General features: G+C 39.2%; 1 protein-coding gene and 1 long non-coding RNA gene across 2 annotated transcripts; both read right to left on the bottom strand.

Annotated features, from left to right (window-relative positions):
- Nucleotides 1-9,152: 9,152 nt before the first annotated feature.
- Cldn8 (claudin 8) lies at nucleotides 9,153-11,628 on the bottom strand. The gene has a single exon (XM_032900469.1). The coding sequence runs from the start codon at nucleotides 11,380-11,382 to the stop codon at nucleotides 10,705-10,707; it is 678 nt and encodes a 225-aa protein (XP_032756360.1). The 5' UTR covers nucleotides 11,383-11,628; the 3' UTR covers nucleotides 9,153-10,704.
- Nucleotides 11,629-18,888: 7,260 nt separating this feature from the next.
- On the bottom strand, nucleotides 18,889-20,971 carry LOC116897991. Its single transcript, XR_004387633.1, has 3 exons — nucleotides 20,904-20,971; nucleotides 20,052-20,100; nucleotides 18,889-19,814 (listed from the first exon to the last, which is right to left on the bottom strand). It is a non-coding gene; the product is annotated as an uncharacterized LOC116897991 (long non-coding RNA).
- Nucleotides 20,972-22,112: the final 1,141 nt, after the last annotated feature.

Raw genomic sequence — 22,112 nt, 5'->3', positions numbered from 1 at the left:
CTGGTCTCCAGCTCGAATTCATTCTCTCTCTCTCTCTCTCTCTCTCTCTCTCTCTCCCTCCCTCCCTTGCTTCCTTCTTTCTTTCTTTCAAGATTTATTTACTTATTATGTACACAATGTTCTGCCTGTATATATGCCTGCACACCAGGAGAGGGCACCACATCTTATTATATATGGCTATGAGCTACCATGTGGTTGCTAGGAATTGAACTCAGGACCTCTGGAAGAGCAACCAGGGCTCTTAAACTCTGAACCATCTCTCCAGGCAGCTGTTTATTTTTATTTATTTATTTATTTGTTTGTTTGTTTGTTTATTCATTCATTCATTCATTCATTCATTTATTTGATGAAGTCATTCTCTCTGGTATAAGATGCAATCTGATTTTTTTTAGCTTTTAATTTACATTTCTTGATGGCTAAATGTATTGAATGTTTTTAGATGTACTTTTTGGTCAATTTTATTTCTTTTTTTTAAGTGTCTTTTTGGTTTCTTTTCCCATGCATTTAATATTTACTCCTCTGGTGCTTAGTTTTTTGAGTTCTTTATATGTTCTGCATGTTAACTCACAGTCTGCCGAACAGCTGGCTGGTTTTCTCTCACTCCATAGTCTTGCTCTTCATCCAACACATTTCTCTTGACCAAGACCTTACTGTATCACGATGAAGACTTGTGGATCCCAGATCCAGTGGATCCATCTACAAAGCACTTCCTCCTCTAAGGCTCAGGGAACATTGCAGAGGAGAAGGGTGGAGAGATTGTAAGAAACAGAGGATCGGGGACTTTGCTTTGAGATTGTCTCTCCACGTAGCATCAGAAGCTACACCCCTAACGTCTCATCAGCAGGAATGTCCAAACATGAGCTGAGATGGTGATACCACTGAGCATATGAAAGTGGACCAGAAAAGCCCACAAGTTCTCAACTCTTCACAAAAGCATCTAGGCAACTAAAGTGTATTGAGACCAGAATAGATGGCTGTCTTCAGAGGACAGCAACTGGTTGTCTGGTGCCAAACATACATATAAGTAACATTATTAAGACAGGTTATATTTAAATATATATATATTTAATATATAATGATTATTAAAAAAAGAGTCCATGAATTTGAAGAAGAATGGGGACAGTATGGGAGAAATTGGAAGGAAAAAAGTAAAGTAAGAAACATAGGTAAATTACAATCTCAAAAAAAATAAAATAAAATAAATAAAACGTGACTCATCCTGGAGTGGATTAAGGTGGCCTCAAATTCCTTGGCAGTCTGCCCAGTTGAGAAACAGTGTTTATTTTTCCACTCTCTGACCCCGGGTTGTCTTTAACCAAGTGCTTATACAAGAAGCCAAGTCTCATAAAAGGATTGACGAGATTTGCTTGGATCTTGAGGGCCCTCAGCCTCCATGCTAGATGCCTAGCTTCCTTGCAGAAAAGGTGAGATAGGAAGGCCCTAAATCCTGAAGGAGGGGACCTCAGCCCAACAAGGCCATATTACCGACACCTTTGTCAAGGCAGAAGGTAAAGGAAATCACCGTTATTAACCCATCTAAACTGGGAATCTATAGAGAAGCTGCTTATGTTCCTAACGGGCAAAATCATGACATATAAAATTAGTCTACTTTTTATAAAAATAATATAATGTTCAATTTTGTTTTCTCTACTAATTGAGAGAGAAAGACAGAGAGACAGAGGGAGAGAGAGAGAGACAGAGATGGATTGAGATTGTATCTCTATGTCATGACACATATGTGCAAGAGTGGAGGGCCAAAAACAACTTGGCAGGAGTCAGTTCTCTCTCTCCACCATGGAACTGAACTCAGGTGATCAGGCTTGACAGCAAGTTCCCAGGCTTGCTGAGCAATCTCAACATGTTTTGGAATTATATATATATATATATATATATATGTATATATATATATATATATATATATATATATATATATATATATATTAAAACCTCAAAACCAAAAAGTGGCAGTCATGAAGCCCATGTAACCTTATTTTTACTACGTTTCAGACTAATTAAAAAGCATTTCCTCTTGTATAACGGTCTTTATTAAGCAATCTGCAAGGACCTGAGGTTGACAGTGGTGTAAGGGAAAGAAACTGGGGATGTGGGGCCATGGTGTTGACCGAAGGCACTGGAAATACAATTTATTCTGTTCACTCTGGAAAGATGGAGAAGTGTCAATTCTTTTTAACTTATTGGTAAGAAAGATAACATAAATCCTGTGCTGAACCAGGAAAACTTTCAGTTATCCTTTTTAAAAATGTTCTGTTTTGTATGATTTTCATTGGCTGAGAAAGAAGCAGAAAATGGGAAAACTATGATCTTAGCAACATGTAATTAACAACTAATAAATTTTAGTTCCTGCTTCAAGGAGAATATATATATTCATACATATACACATATATACACACACACAATATATCTACACAATTGAGTACTACTCAGCTATCAAAAACAATGACTTCATGAAATTCATAGGCAAATGGAATGAAGTAGAAAATATCATCCTGAGTGAGGTAACTCAATCACAGAAAAACACAGTTGGTATGCACTCATTGATAAATGGATATTTGCCAAAAAGCTCTAATTACCCAAGATGCAATCCACAGACACAAGAAGCTCAAGAAGAAGGATGACCAAAATGTGGGTGCTCCCACTCCTTCTTAAAAGGGGAAAAAATATCCATAGGAGGGCATATGGAAGCAAAGTTTAGAGGAGCGACTCAAGGAATGGCCTTTCAGAGTCTGCTCCACATGTGGCCCATGTATATACAGCCACCAAAACAAAATTAAGATTGATGAAGCTAAAAAATGCATCCTGAAAGGAACCGGATATAGATCTCTCCTGAGAGACACATCCAGAGCATGTCCAATACAGAGGTCAATGCTAGCAGCAAACCACTGAACTGAGAATAGGACCCCCCTTGGGGGGAATTAGAGGAAGGATTGAAAGAGTTGAAGGAGCTTGCAACCCCATAAAAACAACAATATCAACCAACCAGAGCTTTCAGGGACTAAATCACTACCAAAAGACTATACACAGACTGCCCCAGGGCTCCAACTGTATATGTAGCAGAGAATAGCCTTGTTGGGGCACCAGTGGAAGGGGAAGCCCTTGGTCCTGCCAAGGTTGGACCCCCAGTGCAGGGGAATATGGCGGGGGCAATAAGGGGGATGTATAAGGGGAATACACATATGGGAGAGGGGGAGGGGAGGGAATGGGGGCTTATGAACAGGGAACCGGGAAGGGGAATAACATTTGAAATATAAGTAAAGAAATATATCTAATAAAAAATTTAAAAAATTTGGTTCCTGCTTCAAGGAGAATATATATACATACATATATATATATGTATATATATATATCAAATAGAATAAAATGTATTAGAATATATATTCTATTTGTAGAACATATGTTCCACATACATATGTGTGTACATATGTACACATGTAGAATATATGTGGATTACATGTATTCTACTCATAGAATACATATACATACATATATATATATATACATATGTGTGTGTGTGTGTGTGTGTGTATACATACATTCTACACTAACTCTGGTGTAGTTGAGACAATTTACATTAAAGAACAAGGAAGAACCTGGGAAAGCATTGGTGGACCAAACTGCTCCCCAGAATGGAATGGCAGTAGACCTAACCCATCTTTCTCACAGCAGGGATTGGGACTGGGCATGATGGTCTGAGCTGACATCAGGCAACAAGGTGCGTAGGCACAGTAGGAAGATGGAAATAGGCAGGGTCCAAGCTCATTTTCATTACCAGAACTTGATTTGGGGGCATTAAAGATGAGCAAAGGTTTGGAAGACAAACCTCTAGATGCAGGGCAGTGAGGGGCATCACCCAGTGGCTGCCAAGGCCATTGGCACCCCATGGTCAATTGCCGAAGAGTATAACTTTTAAGTCAGAAACTAGGCCACTTTGTGTTCACTTGCCTTTATTTTGTCTTGACACTGGGTCACTGTCCAACCTGCTCTGGATTCGCTGAACTCGAGCTACATCTCCCACATTGTTTTTACATGTTGGCCATTTGTGGTTTTCATTTGTGTTGAATGTGAACCATATCTATGACACTGGGAAAGGAGTGGTTCGCCTACTTTCTAAGCGTGTGGCTGAAATGATTCAGTGATGAAAAATGTGATGTGTAGCTATGGTCGCCTCATTTGTCGCTGTCATGCTTTCTTGCTGCACCTGGAAAAGGAATTTAACTAAAGGTTTGACATTAGATTTTTGCGGGCTTCATGGAGCCGTTTGTGCCCTTGACTTGCATGACTACCCAGCTTCCTAACGCTGCTTCATCATAATTTCTCGAAATTCAATTCTTTGGTACTCTGAGTATGTCTTGCAAATTTTGGATTTTTAAACCAAATTGCTATCGTATGTATTTTCCCCTTATGAATTATGTTTCTTTCTTTCTGTTCTGAGCCTTTTCTTCACCATAATCTTCCAAGTACCCACTCTTTTAGCCCATAGGTGACCTCTCTCAACTCCCAGCAGACATTTGAAGTGAAAATTCTAGGTTATTTTAGTAGGAAGCTAGTTCTTAATGCTGTATTGACATCTGCTCTCTCCGTAACTTTTTGTGTCTTTGTTTCTTTAAGTTGTTCTCTTAGTGACCACCTCGTCAAAGGTGACCAACTGTTGGATTTGTAGTCTCTTCCTCTATCCGGGTTTTGAAGCCCATTTGGTGTTTCCCTGAAAGGGGTCTTCATTGTGGGAACCACATTGCTCTTCTTAACAAAAAGCCAAACCTGGGTGGCAGGAAATGTTCCTGTTGGCAGTGACTCAGTCGTATGCTATTAGCAGCTCTTGGGATTTCTTCATTAGCATTCTGGGAACTGTCTTTGGTGTTTGCAGCTCTTGAGTGGTCCACATTCCTAGGCCCAGCCCTTTCCCAAGCCCCTAAGAAGAAAAGACCCAGACTGACCATGATGATGACTAAGTTTTCAGTTCCAATGTTCTCCCCATTGAAAAGCCAGAGTTATTTACCCTCCAGGGTTTATGGAGCATGTTGAACCCATAGTTTTTTCTCTGCCTCTAGCCTCAGGCAGAGCTGCATGGCCAAACCCAGGCTCACTTAAACACAGGGGATCTTTCCTCCTGGAACATTAGAGACAGAGGTTTCCCAGAAGGCCCAAGGCACTGCCAGCTGGCCAGATCCAGAAGCACCTCCATTTGCTTCAGCAGTTACATCAGGGTTGAGGAGATAGGGTAGAGGGATACTACAGAAGCTTCAAAAGAATAAGAGGCAAAAAGGACGGCAGAGGCTCATGATAAGGTCATTAAGGACTCAGAAGGAAACGCTTTGGGTATCCTTGTGGAAGCGGCAGTTCCCATTGACCAGAGGTTAGATGCTCAGAAAGTCAATTCTGCAAGGGAACGTCTATGTTTCTGTGGGAGGGCTTCATAATCTTGAATTCAAAGTACTTAGTATCAAAAGTGATATACCGTATATGCATATATTAATATATAAATGCAGAATGCATTATTCAATAAGTTGCATAAACACCTATAGAATATCCTAAATGAACTATGAAATACATGTATCTAAATATTATGTAATATTACCCTATGTATGTATAGTAATCTGTTGTCTATGTTACCTTTTAGGGACTCAGCATTCTCCTCAGCTTCCCAGTGAGTGAAAAGAATTGGTGTGATGGATCAGTGAGGTAAAGAAACACCAAGCACGTCACATTAAGGTTGTTTATTCCGTTTTGTAACTACTGTGAAATCAATACAAAGTTTTAGACCTTGCTGCATCCTTAGAATTCACTATGGTATAAGTAATTTTGATTTATATTTAATTAATGAATTAACTAATTAATTTACTATGTGTTTACATAGGCTTTGTGTTTGTATATGTGTGTGTGAATGGGTGATTATGTTTGTATGTGCATATGGAGTATGTGTGTGCTGTGTGTGTTCTTTGTATGTGTGTGCTGTGTGGTGTGGGAGGATATATATATATATATATATATATATATGCTGTGTGTGTATTGTTATGTGTATATGTTATGTGTGTGCTGTTTGTGTGTGTGGTGTTGTGTGCATGAAGGGTGTGTGCTGTTTGTGTGTGTGGTGTTGTGTGCATGAAGGGTGTGTGTGTGTGTGTGTATGGGTGTGAAAGAGACAGAGAGACAGAGAGAGATAGAGAGAGACAGAGACAGAGAGAAACAGAGAGAGACAGAGACAGACAGAGACAGAGACACAGAGACAGAGAAAGACAGAGGAAGACAGAGACAGAGAGACAGAGGGTGAGAGAAAGAAGAGTCAATGTAAGATGTTTTTCTCTCAGGAATTGTCCATCTTCTTGTCTGAGAGAGCAGAGAACTGGACCTTACTGATCAGTTGAATCTAAGATCTGCCTGTCTCTGCCTTCCCACCCCTGGGATGATTAGCCCATGACCCTACAGAAGGTTTTCTGCATGGATGCTGAAGAACTGACTTTGCTCATCACTCTGTGCACACTTTACTACCTGCCGTGGGTACAGAATCAGCACAGACATCATTTTGGAGACACAAGTTGTATACTATAGTAAGAAAAAAGACAGTTTCTCGGGGTTGAATATCTAGACACAGAATAATAGTCAAGACTAATGCATAGTTTATTCTATGCTCAATATTCTGATAAAGGATTTATGTGCATCAAGTTGGTTAACCTTCCAGGGCTGAGGCACTATTCTTGTCATCCCATCCTACAGACAGCAACATTAAGCAAGGTTGTGTGGGATCACAGAGTTCCATGTTTCAGAGCTGAGATTCAGGAAAGCCATGTGGCTGGCTACACAACTAGAATGCTGTTCCGTCTGCTGAGATGCTACAGTACTTAGCTAAGGTTTTAACGAGTTGTAGCATCAGAAACTTTGACCATCACTCAGTGTGACTGTCCCAATGTAAAAAGAAACGAGCGGCCAAAGGCATTGAGGGTTGTGGCATTCCCTTACGGGACTTTCAACAGACTTCCATTTACTGCATTTTGAGTAACCAGTGAGGTGAGCATTCGTGTACTATTTAAAAGCTCCACTCATTGAAAGGCATTCTTAGAAATTCATTGGTGTGTGAAGGCCTCTGAAAAAGTACATTGTTAAAATACCTAGAAATTTCTTGTGCCATAAATAAAGGCAGAAATAAAAGACTTTGGGTATGAAGTAAATGTAAATATTTTTACTTATATGCTGAAGTCTTCTAAATAGTTTAAACAAGAATTTGTAAAAATCAATGTTTTGTCTCAGTCTTGGTCCTAAAAGTACATTTATCTTTTCTTTAATTCAACAAAAGATGTATTTCTTGGGACTGTATAGTCATGAAATAAGTCAGTGAAAATATTCATATTGAACACTTGATGAAAAAAATTGATTTGAATGTTTCATTCAAATGGTATTTGTTGATTTTTTTTTGAAGGACAGGATATCTCTGTATAGTTCTGGCTATCCTGGAACTCATTTTGTAGACCAGGCAGGCCTCAAATCCACAATAGATCAGCCTGACCTCAAACTTACAGAGATCCCCCTGCCTCTGCTTCTTAGTGGTGGGATTAAAGGTGTGCACTACCACACACCCAGTCTTCCTTCCACATTTATGTTTCATTAATTCCTGTGAATATTCTGCATAGACCTCCAGTGAAGTCTAGGTAAGGATGCTCTAAGGGGAGAAGCAATCAAAGGCTTACTAGCTCTAGCATCACTTTAGGCTGCTCGCTCATGTTTGGAAATCTGTTTTTTATAACAACCCAATACTGAAACCACATGTTCAGCTTAGAATATATTATCTCTTAGGAATTATAGCGATTGACTGGCCTGACAGAGTGTTCAGTTCCCAGGAGCACGTACAACAGCTGTTGGGGAACACACACGTCATCTGAGCACTGGAGACGTCAGGACAGGAGGGCCAGATGCATGAGTCCCCTTCAGCTGCATACTGAGTCTGAGGCCGGCCTGGGATACATGGACTGCTACCTCAAATAAAGAAATACACCCTCTTCCTCTTTGCAGACTTTTTTGATTTGTGATAACATTTTTTCCTTCAAAACAATATAATACAACTTACATTGGCACATGCTTTGCCACCAACTGAACTTTTTTCCAAGTTCAGGATACCTCTTTCAGACTATTAAAAGAGAGCTTTGACATTGCGATTGCTGGCGTTTGGGCGTCAACCCTCTTTTTGTTTTGCTGGTCACACAATGTTTTTTCTATTGATGGAATTCACTTTCTAGATAATAAAATAGCTTTGTTTCTTCCTGCTACTTACAGTATGCGAGATATTTGGGCTTTACATTTCAGGAAATCTGACTTGCCTTTCAAGACAGAAACAAAGTATGGTGGGAATACTACATTCAGTTCTTACATTTTGTGATTTTTAAGAAAGCTTGTTGCTAACACATATGTACATTGTTCTCTGTGTGCGTGACTCACATACCACGGCACATAAGTCAAGGATTCTAAAGATGGAACCTAGGGCTCCAGACTTGGAGAGCAAGAGCCTTTGACCTACAACGCTTTCACCGTTCTTCTTGACATACTTGAGAAACAATTATAATGAGAACTTGGCAGCTAATTGGATGAAAAATATTATTGATACAGTGACACAAAAATACATTTTTTTATGAGAAGAGATGGGATTATGTTAAAGGGAGAAAGTGAAGAGGCACTTCAGAAACACCAAAGAAGTGATCCCAATCCCTTAAATTCTGTTTTAGTGGGGGAGGGGATCAAAAAAAATATGAATGGCGTCTGTTACACTTAGGGCAACTAAGTGTTTGTTGCTTACAGACTTGCTTGTATAAAATGGCTCTGTGGATCTTTCTCTAGGCTATTTTGTTAGTCCTGGTTTGTTTCTGCTCATAGCAAATGTTTTGACCCAAAGAGGCAAAACTGCCCAGGGTGGATCAGCAGGTAGCGTAGTGACATCACCCACATGGGAACAAGAGCTGAGGTTCTTGCAGCTAACAGTGTGAACCTTTAACCCCACATACAAAGGTTGGTTTACAAACTAGAGCGGTTAAGACAAGGTGAGCATTCACTGAACGCTTTTGCAGTGTGGTCTCTTATGCTTTCTACCAGTCACTGGCAATCCAGAACTGTTTTTGAGGTTCTCCCATTTGTAAATTAAAACAACTACAATATTAGTATTGCAAAGTTTTAATAATATACTTCACATAAATATGGTGCATACTCCCAAATCATTCAGCTTTGTTTTTAATTCATACGAATTCTCAGAAGTTGAAATACATATGGACAACTTTTAAAAATATGATTACATACACAATATTTACAGCAAACACATTTCACTGGACCTAAGTAGAACTTAGTATTATTAATATATTAATCAACTATTAATGCATGCATCAGGACATTATAAAGTAAATTGATTTAAATCCTACACCGCACCAAAAAATATGAACACGAAATCTATGTTCAAACGTAAATTGTCAATGCCAAGTTTTAAACACTTGCACAAAGTAATGAAAAAGAATGTAAATGTAAGCAATTCTATATTGTTATAAAAGATACAATCTACCAATATAAAAGTCATATATATGAAATTTGGTATTACCTTAACAGTTGTCTCAAATTAGGAGGAAACATACAGCAATACCACACTTTAATAAAACTTAGCAAAGACATAGAAAAATCACCTCCAACAGAACAGAAATGACAACTTTGATTGAATGACAAGAGTTGAAAGAGGACAAGTTTTTGAATTTGGAGGAATTGTACCTCTTTGGAGTAAGTAATGACAAAACATTCTTTTTCCTCTCTTATTTATACAGATAAATTCACAAATAGCACTTGAACAGCCCCTTATATGATGTGACTTCATTTTAAAAGCAATACATTCTTCTCTAAACAGAAAGGCTAAGGTAAAGTCATTTTTCTGAAAACGTTAATTTTTCTAAGACCACTGCTTTATCTCTCTTGTTAGCCCAGCCTTACAAACGTAGTCTGAAGAAAAAAAATATTTTGTCAAAATATCTGCTTTAAACTTTAAAAGATACTAAAGAACAACAACCAAAAAAAAAAAAAAAAGGCACGTGGATAAAGGATAAAGGTGACTGGATTTCTAACTCCTGGAGGCTGCAAAGCAGGCGATCAGAAAGCCATTCAGTTTCCCTTACACTAATGATGAAAGCCTTCATTTTAACCTTCGCTATAAATAGAGTGCACTAATCCTTAAGCTGTTTTTAGGCAATTAATATCAGCCTTCTTTCCTTTTATCCCCAGGTCCCCTGAAATGCAATAGCTGAGTTCTGTTTATTCAGCCTGATGGATTGGCATTTCACTTTAAATAGAACCACATAAGCCTGTCTCTATTTGCGTGAGCTATAACTGCCACCCGCATCTACTTGTATAATGCCATGACACAGAGAAATCGCAGCTTAAACCAACAGTCTTTCGATGGGTCATCTTAGAGTGACTGATAAAAGAAGAGCCGCGTGAACCATTTTAGAAAACAAATGGCTATGCTTTCTGGAACAATTGAAGCAGTGTGCATAATACCTCATTCTGCTAAAATCATTTATGGAATCATAGACGCTGAGTATTTCCTGTAATGAGTACGAGGCAGTTAAGAAAGGTAAATGGAAACACTGTGGGTTCCATTTCTATAAAATAGTGGCTGGTTCAGTGATTTATAAAGCTTAGCTTTATAGTTACAGCTAAATTATACACACACAGCTACACATACTGACTTTTGGAGTATATGCTCGGGGATCTCTTTCCGGCGTGGAAACTCCTTTGAGTGGTGCGATGGGATGGTACCGAGTACTTGTAACTGTTACTCCTTTCAGTACAGCAAAACACGCAACAGAACAGTGCTCCTCCGGCGATCAGCACCAGCGCCGTGGTCCAGCCTATGTAGAGGGCTTCACCAAGCTCGCGCTTTTGGGCCACATCCACCAGCGGGTTGTAGAAGTCTCTGATGATGGCATTGGCAACCCAGCTGACAGGGATGAGCACAACCAAGCCGGTGATGAAGAAGATGATTCCAGCCGTCAGCAAGATGCGGCTCTTCACGTTCTCGTCCTCCCCGGTGCACCTGGTGCACTTCATTCCGAGGATGGCTGTCATGAAAGCCAAGAAGGACAGGACAGACGCAGCACACATCAGTCCTCTGGATGCCTGGAGGTCTGGACTAAGAGCCAGCAGGGAGTCGTAGACCTTGCACTGCATTCTGATGTTGGCATGCCTCATGCAGTTCATCCACAAACCTTCCCAGCGGTTCTCAAACACCACAATGTTACTTTCGATGAAGGCAGATACTCTCCACTGAGGCATGATCGTCACAGCCACTGTGCCCACCATGCCAACACCACCAAGCACCAGGGCAGCCATTTGAAGAGCGTAGGTTGCCATGGTCTTCCCAAGTTTCGTCCAGCTGGAAGGCTGAACAGGGAAGTAGGACTGCTCTCAAGCAGAAATCTGTATTCCTTGGGAGGGAGGGAACAGTTCTCCTGTAAAAACCAGCTCACAGCAGAGCTTCGTCCTCTCTAGCTAGATCAAATCTAGTGCTAGCTGGTGAGACAACCCGCCTCCCCTCTCCCCCCACACTGACTCCGACCGTAAACTTGCAAATCAGGTGTGGCAACTTTCTTAGCCAATAAGAGGGGGATGGGAGCTCAGGTGTGTCTAAACCAACTCTGGATACCTGGGAAGGCCGACCTCGCAAATAAACATTCTTTGTACTTCTCTATTTTCCAAGAAGACAGCGGCTTGTTTACCTAGAGGCATAAGTATGAATGTTTGCACAAGCAGCAAGGACAACCAGTCTCTCCCAGCCAACGAGGCACGGCTTTCTCAGAGGTAATCCTACCCCCTAAGCTGTTGTGACTGAGGTTACAGTAAAATCTCTTCCAGTGGATTGGACCGGGATGGCTCCAATGCCAAATTAAAGAAGAATGGAGGATTGATAGAGCGTTCATACCTGGGAAACCACATTCTTTGGGACACGTGATCTGAAGAGTTGATTTAGTTTGTCCAAAACTTCAAAGCAAGCTCTCCTGCAGTGGGTTCAGTCAGTAGCACAGGCTAAAAGCCAAAGCTAGACTGAAGTAATTTAACAAATCGAGCCGCCTTCCTCGTTGGCACTAAATGTATGCGATTGTGTCTCTGTGTATGCGTTGGGGGGTGGGGTGGGACAGAAAAGCCACCTGTTAGCATTTGCTCTCCTGAAAATATTGATTTATAATGAAGAGTGCAAAACACACCAAAAGAAACTCCAGGCGGCTTTGTGAGGGGGATCCCTAACTTAATGCTTAAATGAGGTTGTCTGTAGCTGCTAAAGCAGGGGCCTTATTTTCTAGCCCCTTACTTCCTGCTCTGTCTTCTAGACTGAAGCAAATTCTGGAATTCTGGATGGAAACAAGAAAGTAGCTGGTGTTTTAGTAACATCTTCATGGACAAATTACATTAAATGTTAATCAAAATCATCTTCCCTACCTATGGGAACATGTGTTATGTGTGAATACACTTAGCTCCTTGTATGGCCATCTGAACTGTCTTTGCAAACTGACCATGAATTGCTAGTGGAATCAGCATCCAAGCTGACAGGGGAAATCTCCATTAGAAATTTCCTGTTGGAGGTTCTCGTGTTTGCTTTCTGCTCTGTCATTCCCAACTTCAAGCTACTTTCCTCCTTCAGGTAGCTGGAGTTAACCTTGGACTTACAACGTATCTGAGAGGATGACCTGAACCCTTGTCCTCCTGCTTCTGTCTTTCAAATGCTAGTGTTACAGGCATGTAACCTGGTTTATTCCATGCTGGAGGTCAAACCCAGGGCTTGGTTATACCAAGAAACCACTCAGTTAACTGAGCTACATGCCCAACCCTTATATTAAGTTTAATTTTCTGTCAACATAACAGAATATCAACATAAAAATGACAACTCCTCTCCTTTCTCTCTCTCTTTCTTTGTTGTAGTTCTTTTAGATAGTCTAGTGTAGTATACACTGCCCTGGAACTTGCTATGTAGCCAAGAATGACCTTCAACTCTTGATCTCCTGTCTTTCCCTCTAGAAGAGTAAGGTTACAGGCATATGACTCCACACCTGTTTCAGCGATAACCCTTCTCTTAAAAATTTGCCTCTGTCTGTTTCTCTGTTCTACATTAAATCCTACGATCAGGGAAATTGTTTTAGGCTCACCCAACACACTATGAAAATCTAATGGTCTACAAAATCTAGAAAAAAAATGTATTTTACAGAAACTTCTGATATACAATTTAGGGGTGGCAGGAAAAGAAGTGGATACACTGGAGGAAACCACCCTCTGAAAATGAAGAGTGGACAGCAATCCAGGTTCTTATTTTATTATGCTGAACACTTTGTAATAAGTAGTAACTTAAAATGTTACATTTCCATTTGCTTCCTGTTAAGAGCTCCTTGGTCCTTCATTATCCTGATGCAGAAATAAATGCCAGTGTTTTCTTCATCAACGTTTATCAGTTCTAAGAGATTCATGACAGACAGGGGAATAGAAATATATTATTTGGGTGAGTTATCTTCAGTCTGCAGATGATGACTTAAAATTAGATCTGCAGAGAGTTTTAATCTTTAATTGTCAATCTGGGAAAATTGAATAATGGACATAATTTTAAAATGAAAAAGGAACAAAGGCATTGGTTGGGTAATGACCAACTTGTGTTTTAAGAAGAGGCAGGTGTTATGCATCGACTCTGAATTTCTCAATACCCATGCAATACATTTTCTAGGAACTCTCCATAAATATTGGTAATCATTTGCATCAGAATGGGCATATGAAACAGAGAACTATCCATGAAACTGAATGTTTCTCAAGTATGTATTGAACAATTGACTTTATATGTAACGTGGTTCCTTCCCTTAAGCATTGGGCTATGTTAGGAACTAGACTGATGTAAACATTCTCCTCATTTAAAAAGGATTAAGTTTTTTTTTTTTTTTTTTTTTTAGTTGAAATTGCCCCAGCCAAAAGATTAAGCCCTGTAGGAGAGATTAAGTCTGGGCTGGGAATTAGATAGCTAACTGCTCTGGTGGCACCTAGGCCACAGCATCCAAATCTAGTCACCCATAGTATTTTAAAATAGGGAAATGGGAAAAGCAGGGAAAAATTGGGAATGCCATGTTTTCTAGAGACAGAAGCCTGAGTTCAGAGATTAAGAGTCTTTCATCATTTACTTTCCTGTACTAACAAGATGATTAACTTGGCTGAAAAATTCAAGTAGGAGTAGTGAATAGAGATTTAATATATTAATATTTTTATGTTTTTATTACAATGGTCTATCTAAGCAGATCAAAGGTTTCATAAGGAACTAAATTGCTATGACGATCACAAAGCAGAAAAAAGGGCTCAAACTGACTTATGCATTTAAAAAATACTTTTTAGAGATCTTGGATTGCAGTTGAGGATGACCTGTAATATAGCATGCAGTACTAACTGGCCTCAAACACTTGTATGTCCTCCTGCCTCAGTATCCTAAATTCTGAGCTGACTTGTAGTCATGTCAATTCTGTAGTTGAGCACCAGAATAGCTATTAATGTATACAAGATGGTAACAGGACATGAAATTATTTGTGATGTTCAATTTTTTTATCTTTATCGTAGGGTTCTCGAGCATGAACTTTGTTGAGGACAATACGGTGTTGTAGTGTCAAGTGGTTGAACATACCTGGGACAGGTAACCTGAAACCTGACTCTCAGACAAATGGACTTGCTTTCATACATAAAATGAGACCCTTCGTTTAAGCTTTGTCATTAAATTTACTAATTAAATTTAGCCCTCACAAATGCTTTCCGTTTATAAACAATAACATTTTGCCTTCAGAAACCTTTATTTCTGTAATCCAACTCTTCATCTTAACATTCTAATATTTTTCTGACCATTTAAAAATGATTACTGATTCTGTCTTCACAAAGTTGCCAATTCCTTTTGTTTCCTAAATATATGTGTGTGGATAGTTTTCAGCCTGTGTTGTTAATTATTGTTCACTGTTAATTAGCTGTACTTGACGCACCATTTTGCCTGAAAAGGCAAGTGAATACACACACACACACACACACACACACACACACACACACACACGTGTGTGTGTGTGTTCTTAATTTTGAACTGTCTATTGCTTCATGGTTTTTTGAACCAACTGTCAACTTGTTCTTCTTGATAGCCTACCATTCCTGTGTTTTGTTCTCCACTTGATGACCTGTTTTAGTTGTTATGCTTAGAAATTAGCTCTTTCCTCTACAGGGATTTCCTAGTGCCATAGACATTTCAGCTACTTTGAAAAATGCCATAGATAGTCGTGTTGACTATCTATGTGGGAGAATGGTATTCCCCACTCTTCTGTGGATGGGAAAAGCCAACATAATTAGAGAGTCTGGTGAGGACACTTGTATTGGTGAAGGCATGGAAACAGGGGCAGGACTTGTCTTCTTACCTTGTATCTATAGTGGAGAAAGAGAAATACTCATGTTCAGCCCCCTTCCTCTCCATACATGGAGTTTTACCCTCTGGACATCTTTCTTTTATCCCAGGGAAGAGCACCATGTTTCTCTTTAATGGTTCTAAGACCTTCAATGGCTACACGCTGTGTGGTCTGTATTTTCCTTATCTGAAACTATACACGTTCACACCTTTTCAAACCACAGCTTTTCCCTGCTGCTCTCAGGATTTTCCTCTCTTACTGAAGAGCTAGATGAGAGCAGTGGTCATGAAACCACCTGAAAACAATCTTGTCCTTAACTCTCCTCTACCTAACAATTCACCCTGTTATTAACCTCATCCAAGCTCTTGAGACATAGGCAGAATGCAGTCAAGTCCTTTGCAAGAACATCACATGAGTAGCAGTGAACCAGTTTTGGCAGGGAGATTGTTCTCTGAAACCCCACCAGTGAGACTTCTACCTGAGCATTCTTGTCTTCTAAGATCCACTAAGGGTTGCTCCTAAACTCTGCCTAAAAATAGAAGAACCATTCAAAGTTCTACCTCCGCATTCCCCCCACAGAGGATATCCGAAGGCTTTATAACTGTATGGTCAGTTTTTTGGGTTTTTTTGTGTTTTTTTTTTTGCAACAGTAGTAATTTTTTTTATTTGTTCCTTTTCTTGTGTCTATGATTTTGTGTCCTGACAAAATTGACTTTAAGAAAAGAGGGATTTACTTTGCTTTACAGTGCCAGGAAGTACAATCTACCAGGATGGTGGAGATAGAGCAGTGGGACCAGGAGGCAGTGGTCACATTGCAAGCACAGTCAGGAAACAGACGGCGATGGACATTTGTCCTCAGCTAGCTTAGCTCTGTCCTGTCAGTCTAAGTCCCCGATGCCAGCCCAGGAAGTGATGCTGTCCCGTTTCAGATAGGCCTTTTCACCATCATCCACCCAGTACTTGATAATATCTCCTAGACATATCCAGGGATTCACTTCCATATGACTCCAAAACTTATCAAGTAGACAATATTACCTATAGTAATAGTAATTATATAGCAAATAGTAATGATGATTAAAAAAGAAAGATGCTATCTTTGTTCTGGATTTATTGCTCTGTAAAACAAGAATAATGGGTTCTTGAATTCTGTGGTTTGGGGAGGGTAGTCTTTGTGATATATTTGAAATCTCTTGTGGATCCAGAGAAATAAGTAAAATTAGTAATTTAGAGGGAAGAGTTTCTGTGAAACATCCATGTCCTACTGATCTGTAAGGGGCTTTTTGTTTGTGTTGTATTGTGTTGTGTTGCGTGAGGGGTGGTGGTGGGAAGAAAAAGTTATTGTGCATACTCTACAGCTCATAAAGTGGAATAGTCTCTCTGACAATAAGTCTCTTATATCCCTTACCTCACATTTACACATCCATAAAATGCAGGGAATACATGATCCCTTTTATAGTAGTCTGGCTTAGGACTTGAAAGAGACTAAGCACCCATTTTCTACTGCTGTGTACCTACAAGAATGGAGGTCTATGCCCTTTCCCATTTGACTGCCTACTCCTGAAAAGAAATTAGAAAAAGGCAGAGTTTTCAAATGCTGGTGTAGAATTTTGTTCTATTAGATGCTGTTTACTATGTCTGTATTGCAGGTTAACCAAGCTGTAAGATTGTGAACGTTACATATGGAAGGAAGTCCATGGAGAGTATGGTAGTTTGAAAGAGCACAGGGACTGAAAAACATTGAAAACTATTTGCATATGTGACTTAAGCCTGGTGTTCTTGTTGTAATTTACATTTTATGTTTTGAGGATCTTGGGTATCAATACTGTATGTCCACCATTTCTACTCCTCTAAAGACATTTCCTCTATTCTTTTCCTTAGTTCCTCTTTCCCTTAGACGTTTCACCAGGATTATGTAAATATGAAATGTAATTCAATAATTAGTCACATTGTAGGACATATTCTCTAGTAAAGCTTGAATACTTAATAATGAGTCTAAATGAGTCCTTGTGACCGCATTTCTATTCATGAGCATTTACTCACAAGGGAAAAATAATATTACTTGGTTTGTGTACCGATGGGTTTTATCATCTTTGGAGTAAATAAGGTTGTAAAAAGTACAATACACACGATCAAATTTAATAAAGAATCATAGGTTTTTGACTCATTTTCTTTTTTAAAAAATAAATACCTAATTCAAAGAAGTTTGAAATAGGTTATGTTAAATCTTCTCCTCGGCAATGTTGGGGAACGATTTCAGGACATGTTTGTTCCTCAGGTCCCATGCTGGTGACACAGCACATTTTCCCCTTCTGAGTCCCTCTTTACAGGGCCTTGGCTTCACACCAGGCATGATACTCACTGAACCAACCACCACTTAACACGTGTTTGAGGAAAATACGTTTAACAAATCCCGCACGATGAAGTGAGTGGTAGTATCAAGCCCTTCCTTCTGTTTGGTTTGCTTTCATTTTTGGTTCTTTGAAAAATTCTTCCCACATTATCCAAGCTGGTGTGGAATTCACAGTCTTCCTTTCTCACCTTCCCAGGTACTGAATTATTCTTCGTCTTTCCCAGGAATTTCATAACACCGGCATGGCAACATTTCAGGATTTAATTCTGGAATAGAATTAGTTTCCAGTGACTCATTTAGATTTTTTTCTTTCTTCCTTTGTCCAAAGACATAAAGGAAATATTTTACATTGCCTAAAATGGCACCCTATATATTTTTTGAATTTGCTTGAAAAATATTATAAAATAATCTTTACATCTCCCCTGCCATGGAGGTGCACCGGAGGCTACACAGCTTCAGAGTAGGAGAAACAGTTGTCTGTGACGGGAATTTCCTACAAGGGGGAGAAATTCATTAGTGCCAGAAGGAATAACAGGAGGCAACAAATAAATCCCCAAAGAGTATACCTTGTGGTTTTCTTGTAATTTTATGCTCAATCCCGAGCAATTCATTGGAACTTTAAGTCTTATTAATTATGCAAAGAAAGAATAAAGAACAAATTATGTAAGATAATATTTTCAATATAATTGCACAGATATAAACAGTATATTCTAGAGAAACATTAATTAATATTTTGTTAATCTAAGACTACTTCATAGTGCTTAGCTATATTTACAATAAGAGTGACTAAATATTATCATGATTAATTATTTATATGATTTGAACATCTCAGAAACTATATTTAAATGCAACCAATATTCTGTTCTAGAGATAAAATAAATAAAACAAAAAAACAAAAACAAAAACAAACTCCCACCCCAAGGGTTAGAATGCATAATGCCTGGTCCATAGCCTCACAAGCAACAGGCTTAAGAAGGCCTTGGTGGATTTCAGTCTGTCATATTCTTCCTCAGCTCTAGCCCCAGCAGTAAAGCAAGCCAATCCCATGCATCACAGCATGGATGTACCTCTCGAGCAGATGAAGCCTGGTAGAGCCCAATTGTATGAGTGATATTCTGCATGCTGTCAGCTTTCATGGTTCCTTCAGTAGGATCACCAGAAGTAAGTTGTTGCCTTTACCAGACCAAAGGTTGTTGTTCAGTATGAAAAATCATAAAGCAAACCTTTATTAGACAAAGGGCTATTCTTGGAAAGCACACACCCATACACACCTGCACACACATCCCTCTATCCCTATGGTGAGCCATGAATATGGGAACCCAAGAAATGACATTTCATTGTAACATTGGAGTTAACAGGACAGCGAAAAGTAATTAACAGGGCAAATAGAGCTAAGCCAAGTTACTGATTAATTTACAAAACAATTAACTTTCCACTTAAAATTCAAATTAAGATTCTGTCTGCCTTAGGCTACCAATGTTTGCAAATTATAATAGGGTTAGACATTAAGTGTCTTACTTAAAACAGAGTTCAGACCACACTGGGGAAGACTATTATTGGAACAAGCCATGCATGGCTTTCTTGGTTTTCAGTTATTTTAAAATAAAATAGACAAAGAACATTATAACACGTTGGCCTAATATATTTTCAAGAAGAATATGAGAAAATGAGAAGTTATCCAAGCTCCTATTTCAAATATTTATAGACATTTTTTTACTTGTAAAGAAATTTGAAAAGCGCCCTGTAGAATATCTAATTTCTTCCAATCACTCAACAAGTATGTTCTGTAATGAATCCTGAAAAAGATCTGGACACCAAGAAATATAAGACAGACAATATCATTGCTTTTTATAATTTAACATCTATTGAACACATACTGGAGAGTAGGGGAACAAATCACATGGTTAACTGATCCCATTCTATTGAGCCAAGGCATGGAAAATAATAGACATAATTACCCCATGACGATGCATGTGCAATTGAGCTGAGTCCACTGCCAATCTTCCACCATTCTCCAGATTTGTCCACTGGAAGGGTTTCTAGGAAAACAGAGGACACTTTTTCTTATGACCTTCTGGTCACAATCATGATCATGCTCTTCTTGCATATTTCCTTATCTTGCAGAGTTAGCACAGTTCTCTGACTATTCCTCTTCAGAAGTAAAAGGTGCCTCAGCCTTTACCCTCCCAGTATATCCTAGCACTAACAGAAGACAGTGCCTTATTGTGTCTTACAAAGGTCATGAATTTGTTGCTCATTTAGTCAGTAAGTCTTACTTAATTCAGGTTAAAGAAGATGCATCCACGAGCCAACACATTCTTTGGCCTGTAAAAGAAACACAGTGACAGGTGAGGGCATGACTACAATTACAAATATAAAAAGGAGTAAAGATTTAAATAGGGTGCTCCAAGGAATTTCTAACATTCCTTGGTGAGAACGCCCTCACAAAGAGTACATGTTTAGTTTCTATATAAGTTCAATAGAAAGGTATGCCCACACACACTCAAATTTCAAGTCCAATCCAACAAATATTTCAGCTCCTTATCTTGTCCTTTGTCTCACCTTTGATCCTTCCCAAGGGCTCCTGCTTTGAGGACCTGTATGTGATTATCAGGCTGGTTCCTGAAAATGTCTTGCATTTTCTATTGGACTAATACTTTCTCGCACAGTGACCAAGTTTATTTGATCTCATTCTTGTGTTACCAGACTGGATGGGCCTGCCTTTCCAGGGCTGCCTCCAGGTAAAAAGCTCAGAACAGCTAATGTGAGTGCATTGCTGCTTTTCAAATAGCGTCTGTGTGAAATACAAGACGTAAAAGAGGCCTGAGGGATAATATGGTGACTCCTTCCTTCTGGTAGCAGGCCTCAAAGCTCTAGGTAATAGGAAGCATCTGTGTTCTGTGTTCTGTTGGGAGTTAAATCAACGTATTTTCATGGAGCTTGGCATGTAGAAAACTCTCTCTCTCCCTCCCTACCTCCTCCCTCCCTCCTTCCCTCCCTCTCTCTCTTTCTTATATGTATATATATGAAGTCAGTGAAAGCTTGTTCATATGCCTCAGTTCTGGACAGTCCATTGGTAACTATGACACTGTAGCTGAGGAAAGAGGTATAGGCTACTCGTATATTACCTACTGTCGGTCACCAACGTTATGGCTGTGTTGTTTCCCACTGTCCAGAAGACTTTGCTGCCTTTTCCTGTACCTCCACAGCTACAAAACTGTTGCCTAGTTCATGGTAATATCTGAGAAAATATCGGTCAGAAAAAGTGAATAACATAATTTTAAAATTAATCTTATCATGTAGAAGTTTTGAATCCCCTTCAAGTGCAAATTGACACCATTTGCCAGCTCTTTAGGCGTTGGCCATCACTCAAAGACACACTTAAAACTGACGCTGAGGAAAAGAAGAAGTCAAAATATCACTATTTGCAGATGATATGATAGTATATTTAAGTGATCCCAAAAGTTCCACCAGAGGACTACTAAAGCTGATAAACAACTTCAGCAAAGTGGCTGGGTATAAAATTAACTCAAATAAATCAGTAGCCTTCCTCTACACAAAAGAGAAACAAGCCGAGAAAGAAATTAGGGAAACGACACCCTTCGTAATAGATCCAAATAATATAAAGTACCTCGGTGTGACTTTAACCAAGCAAGGGAAAGATCTGTACAATAAGAACTTCAAGACTCTGAAGAAAGAAATTGAAGAAGATCTCAGAAGATGGAAAGATCTCCCATGCTCATGGATTGGCAGGATTAATATAGTAAAAATGGCCATTCTACCAAAAGCGATCTACAGATTCAATGCAATCCCCATCAAAATACCAATCCAATTCTTCAAAGAGTTAGACAGAACAATTTGCAAATTCATCTGGAATAACAAAAAACCCAGGATAGCTAAAACTATCCTCAACAATAAAAGGACTTCAGGGGGAATCACTATCCCAGAACTCAAGCAGTATTACAGAGCAATAATGATAAAAACTGCATGGTATTGGTACAGAGACAGACAGATAGACCAATGGAACAGAATTGAAGACCCAGAAATGAACCCACACACCTATGGGCATTTGATTTTTGACAAAGGAGCCAAAACCATCCAATGGAAAAAAGATAGCATTTTCAGCAAATGGTGCTGGTTCAACTGGAGGTCAACATGTAGAAGAATGCAGATCGATCCATGCTTATCACCCTGTACAAAGCTTAAGTCCAAGTGGATCAAGGACCTCCACATCAAACCAGATACACTCAAACTAATAGAAGAAAAACTAGGGAAGCATTTGGAACACATGGGCACTGGAAAAAATTTCCTGAACAAAACACCCATGGCTTATGCTC

Source organism: Rattus rattus, chromosome 4 (genome assembly GCF_011064425.1).
Source record: "Rattus rattus isolate New Zealand chromosome 4, Rrattus_CSIRO_v1, whole genome shotgun sequence".
In the NCBI taxonomy this organism is placed as follows: Eukaryota; Metazoa; Chordata; class Mammalia; order Rodentia; family Muridae; genus Rattus; species Rattus rattus.
Note: the sequence above shows the minus strand (reverse complement) of the source record. Positions and strands in the feature narration are given on the sequence as shown.

What these genes read in the sequence shown, in the direction of transcription:
- Cldn8 (XM_032900469.1), bottom strand. Translation starts at nt 11,382, where the DNA reads ATGGCAACCTACGCTCTTCAAATGGCTGCCCTGGTGCTTGGTGGTGTT.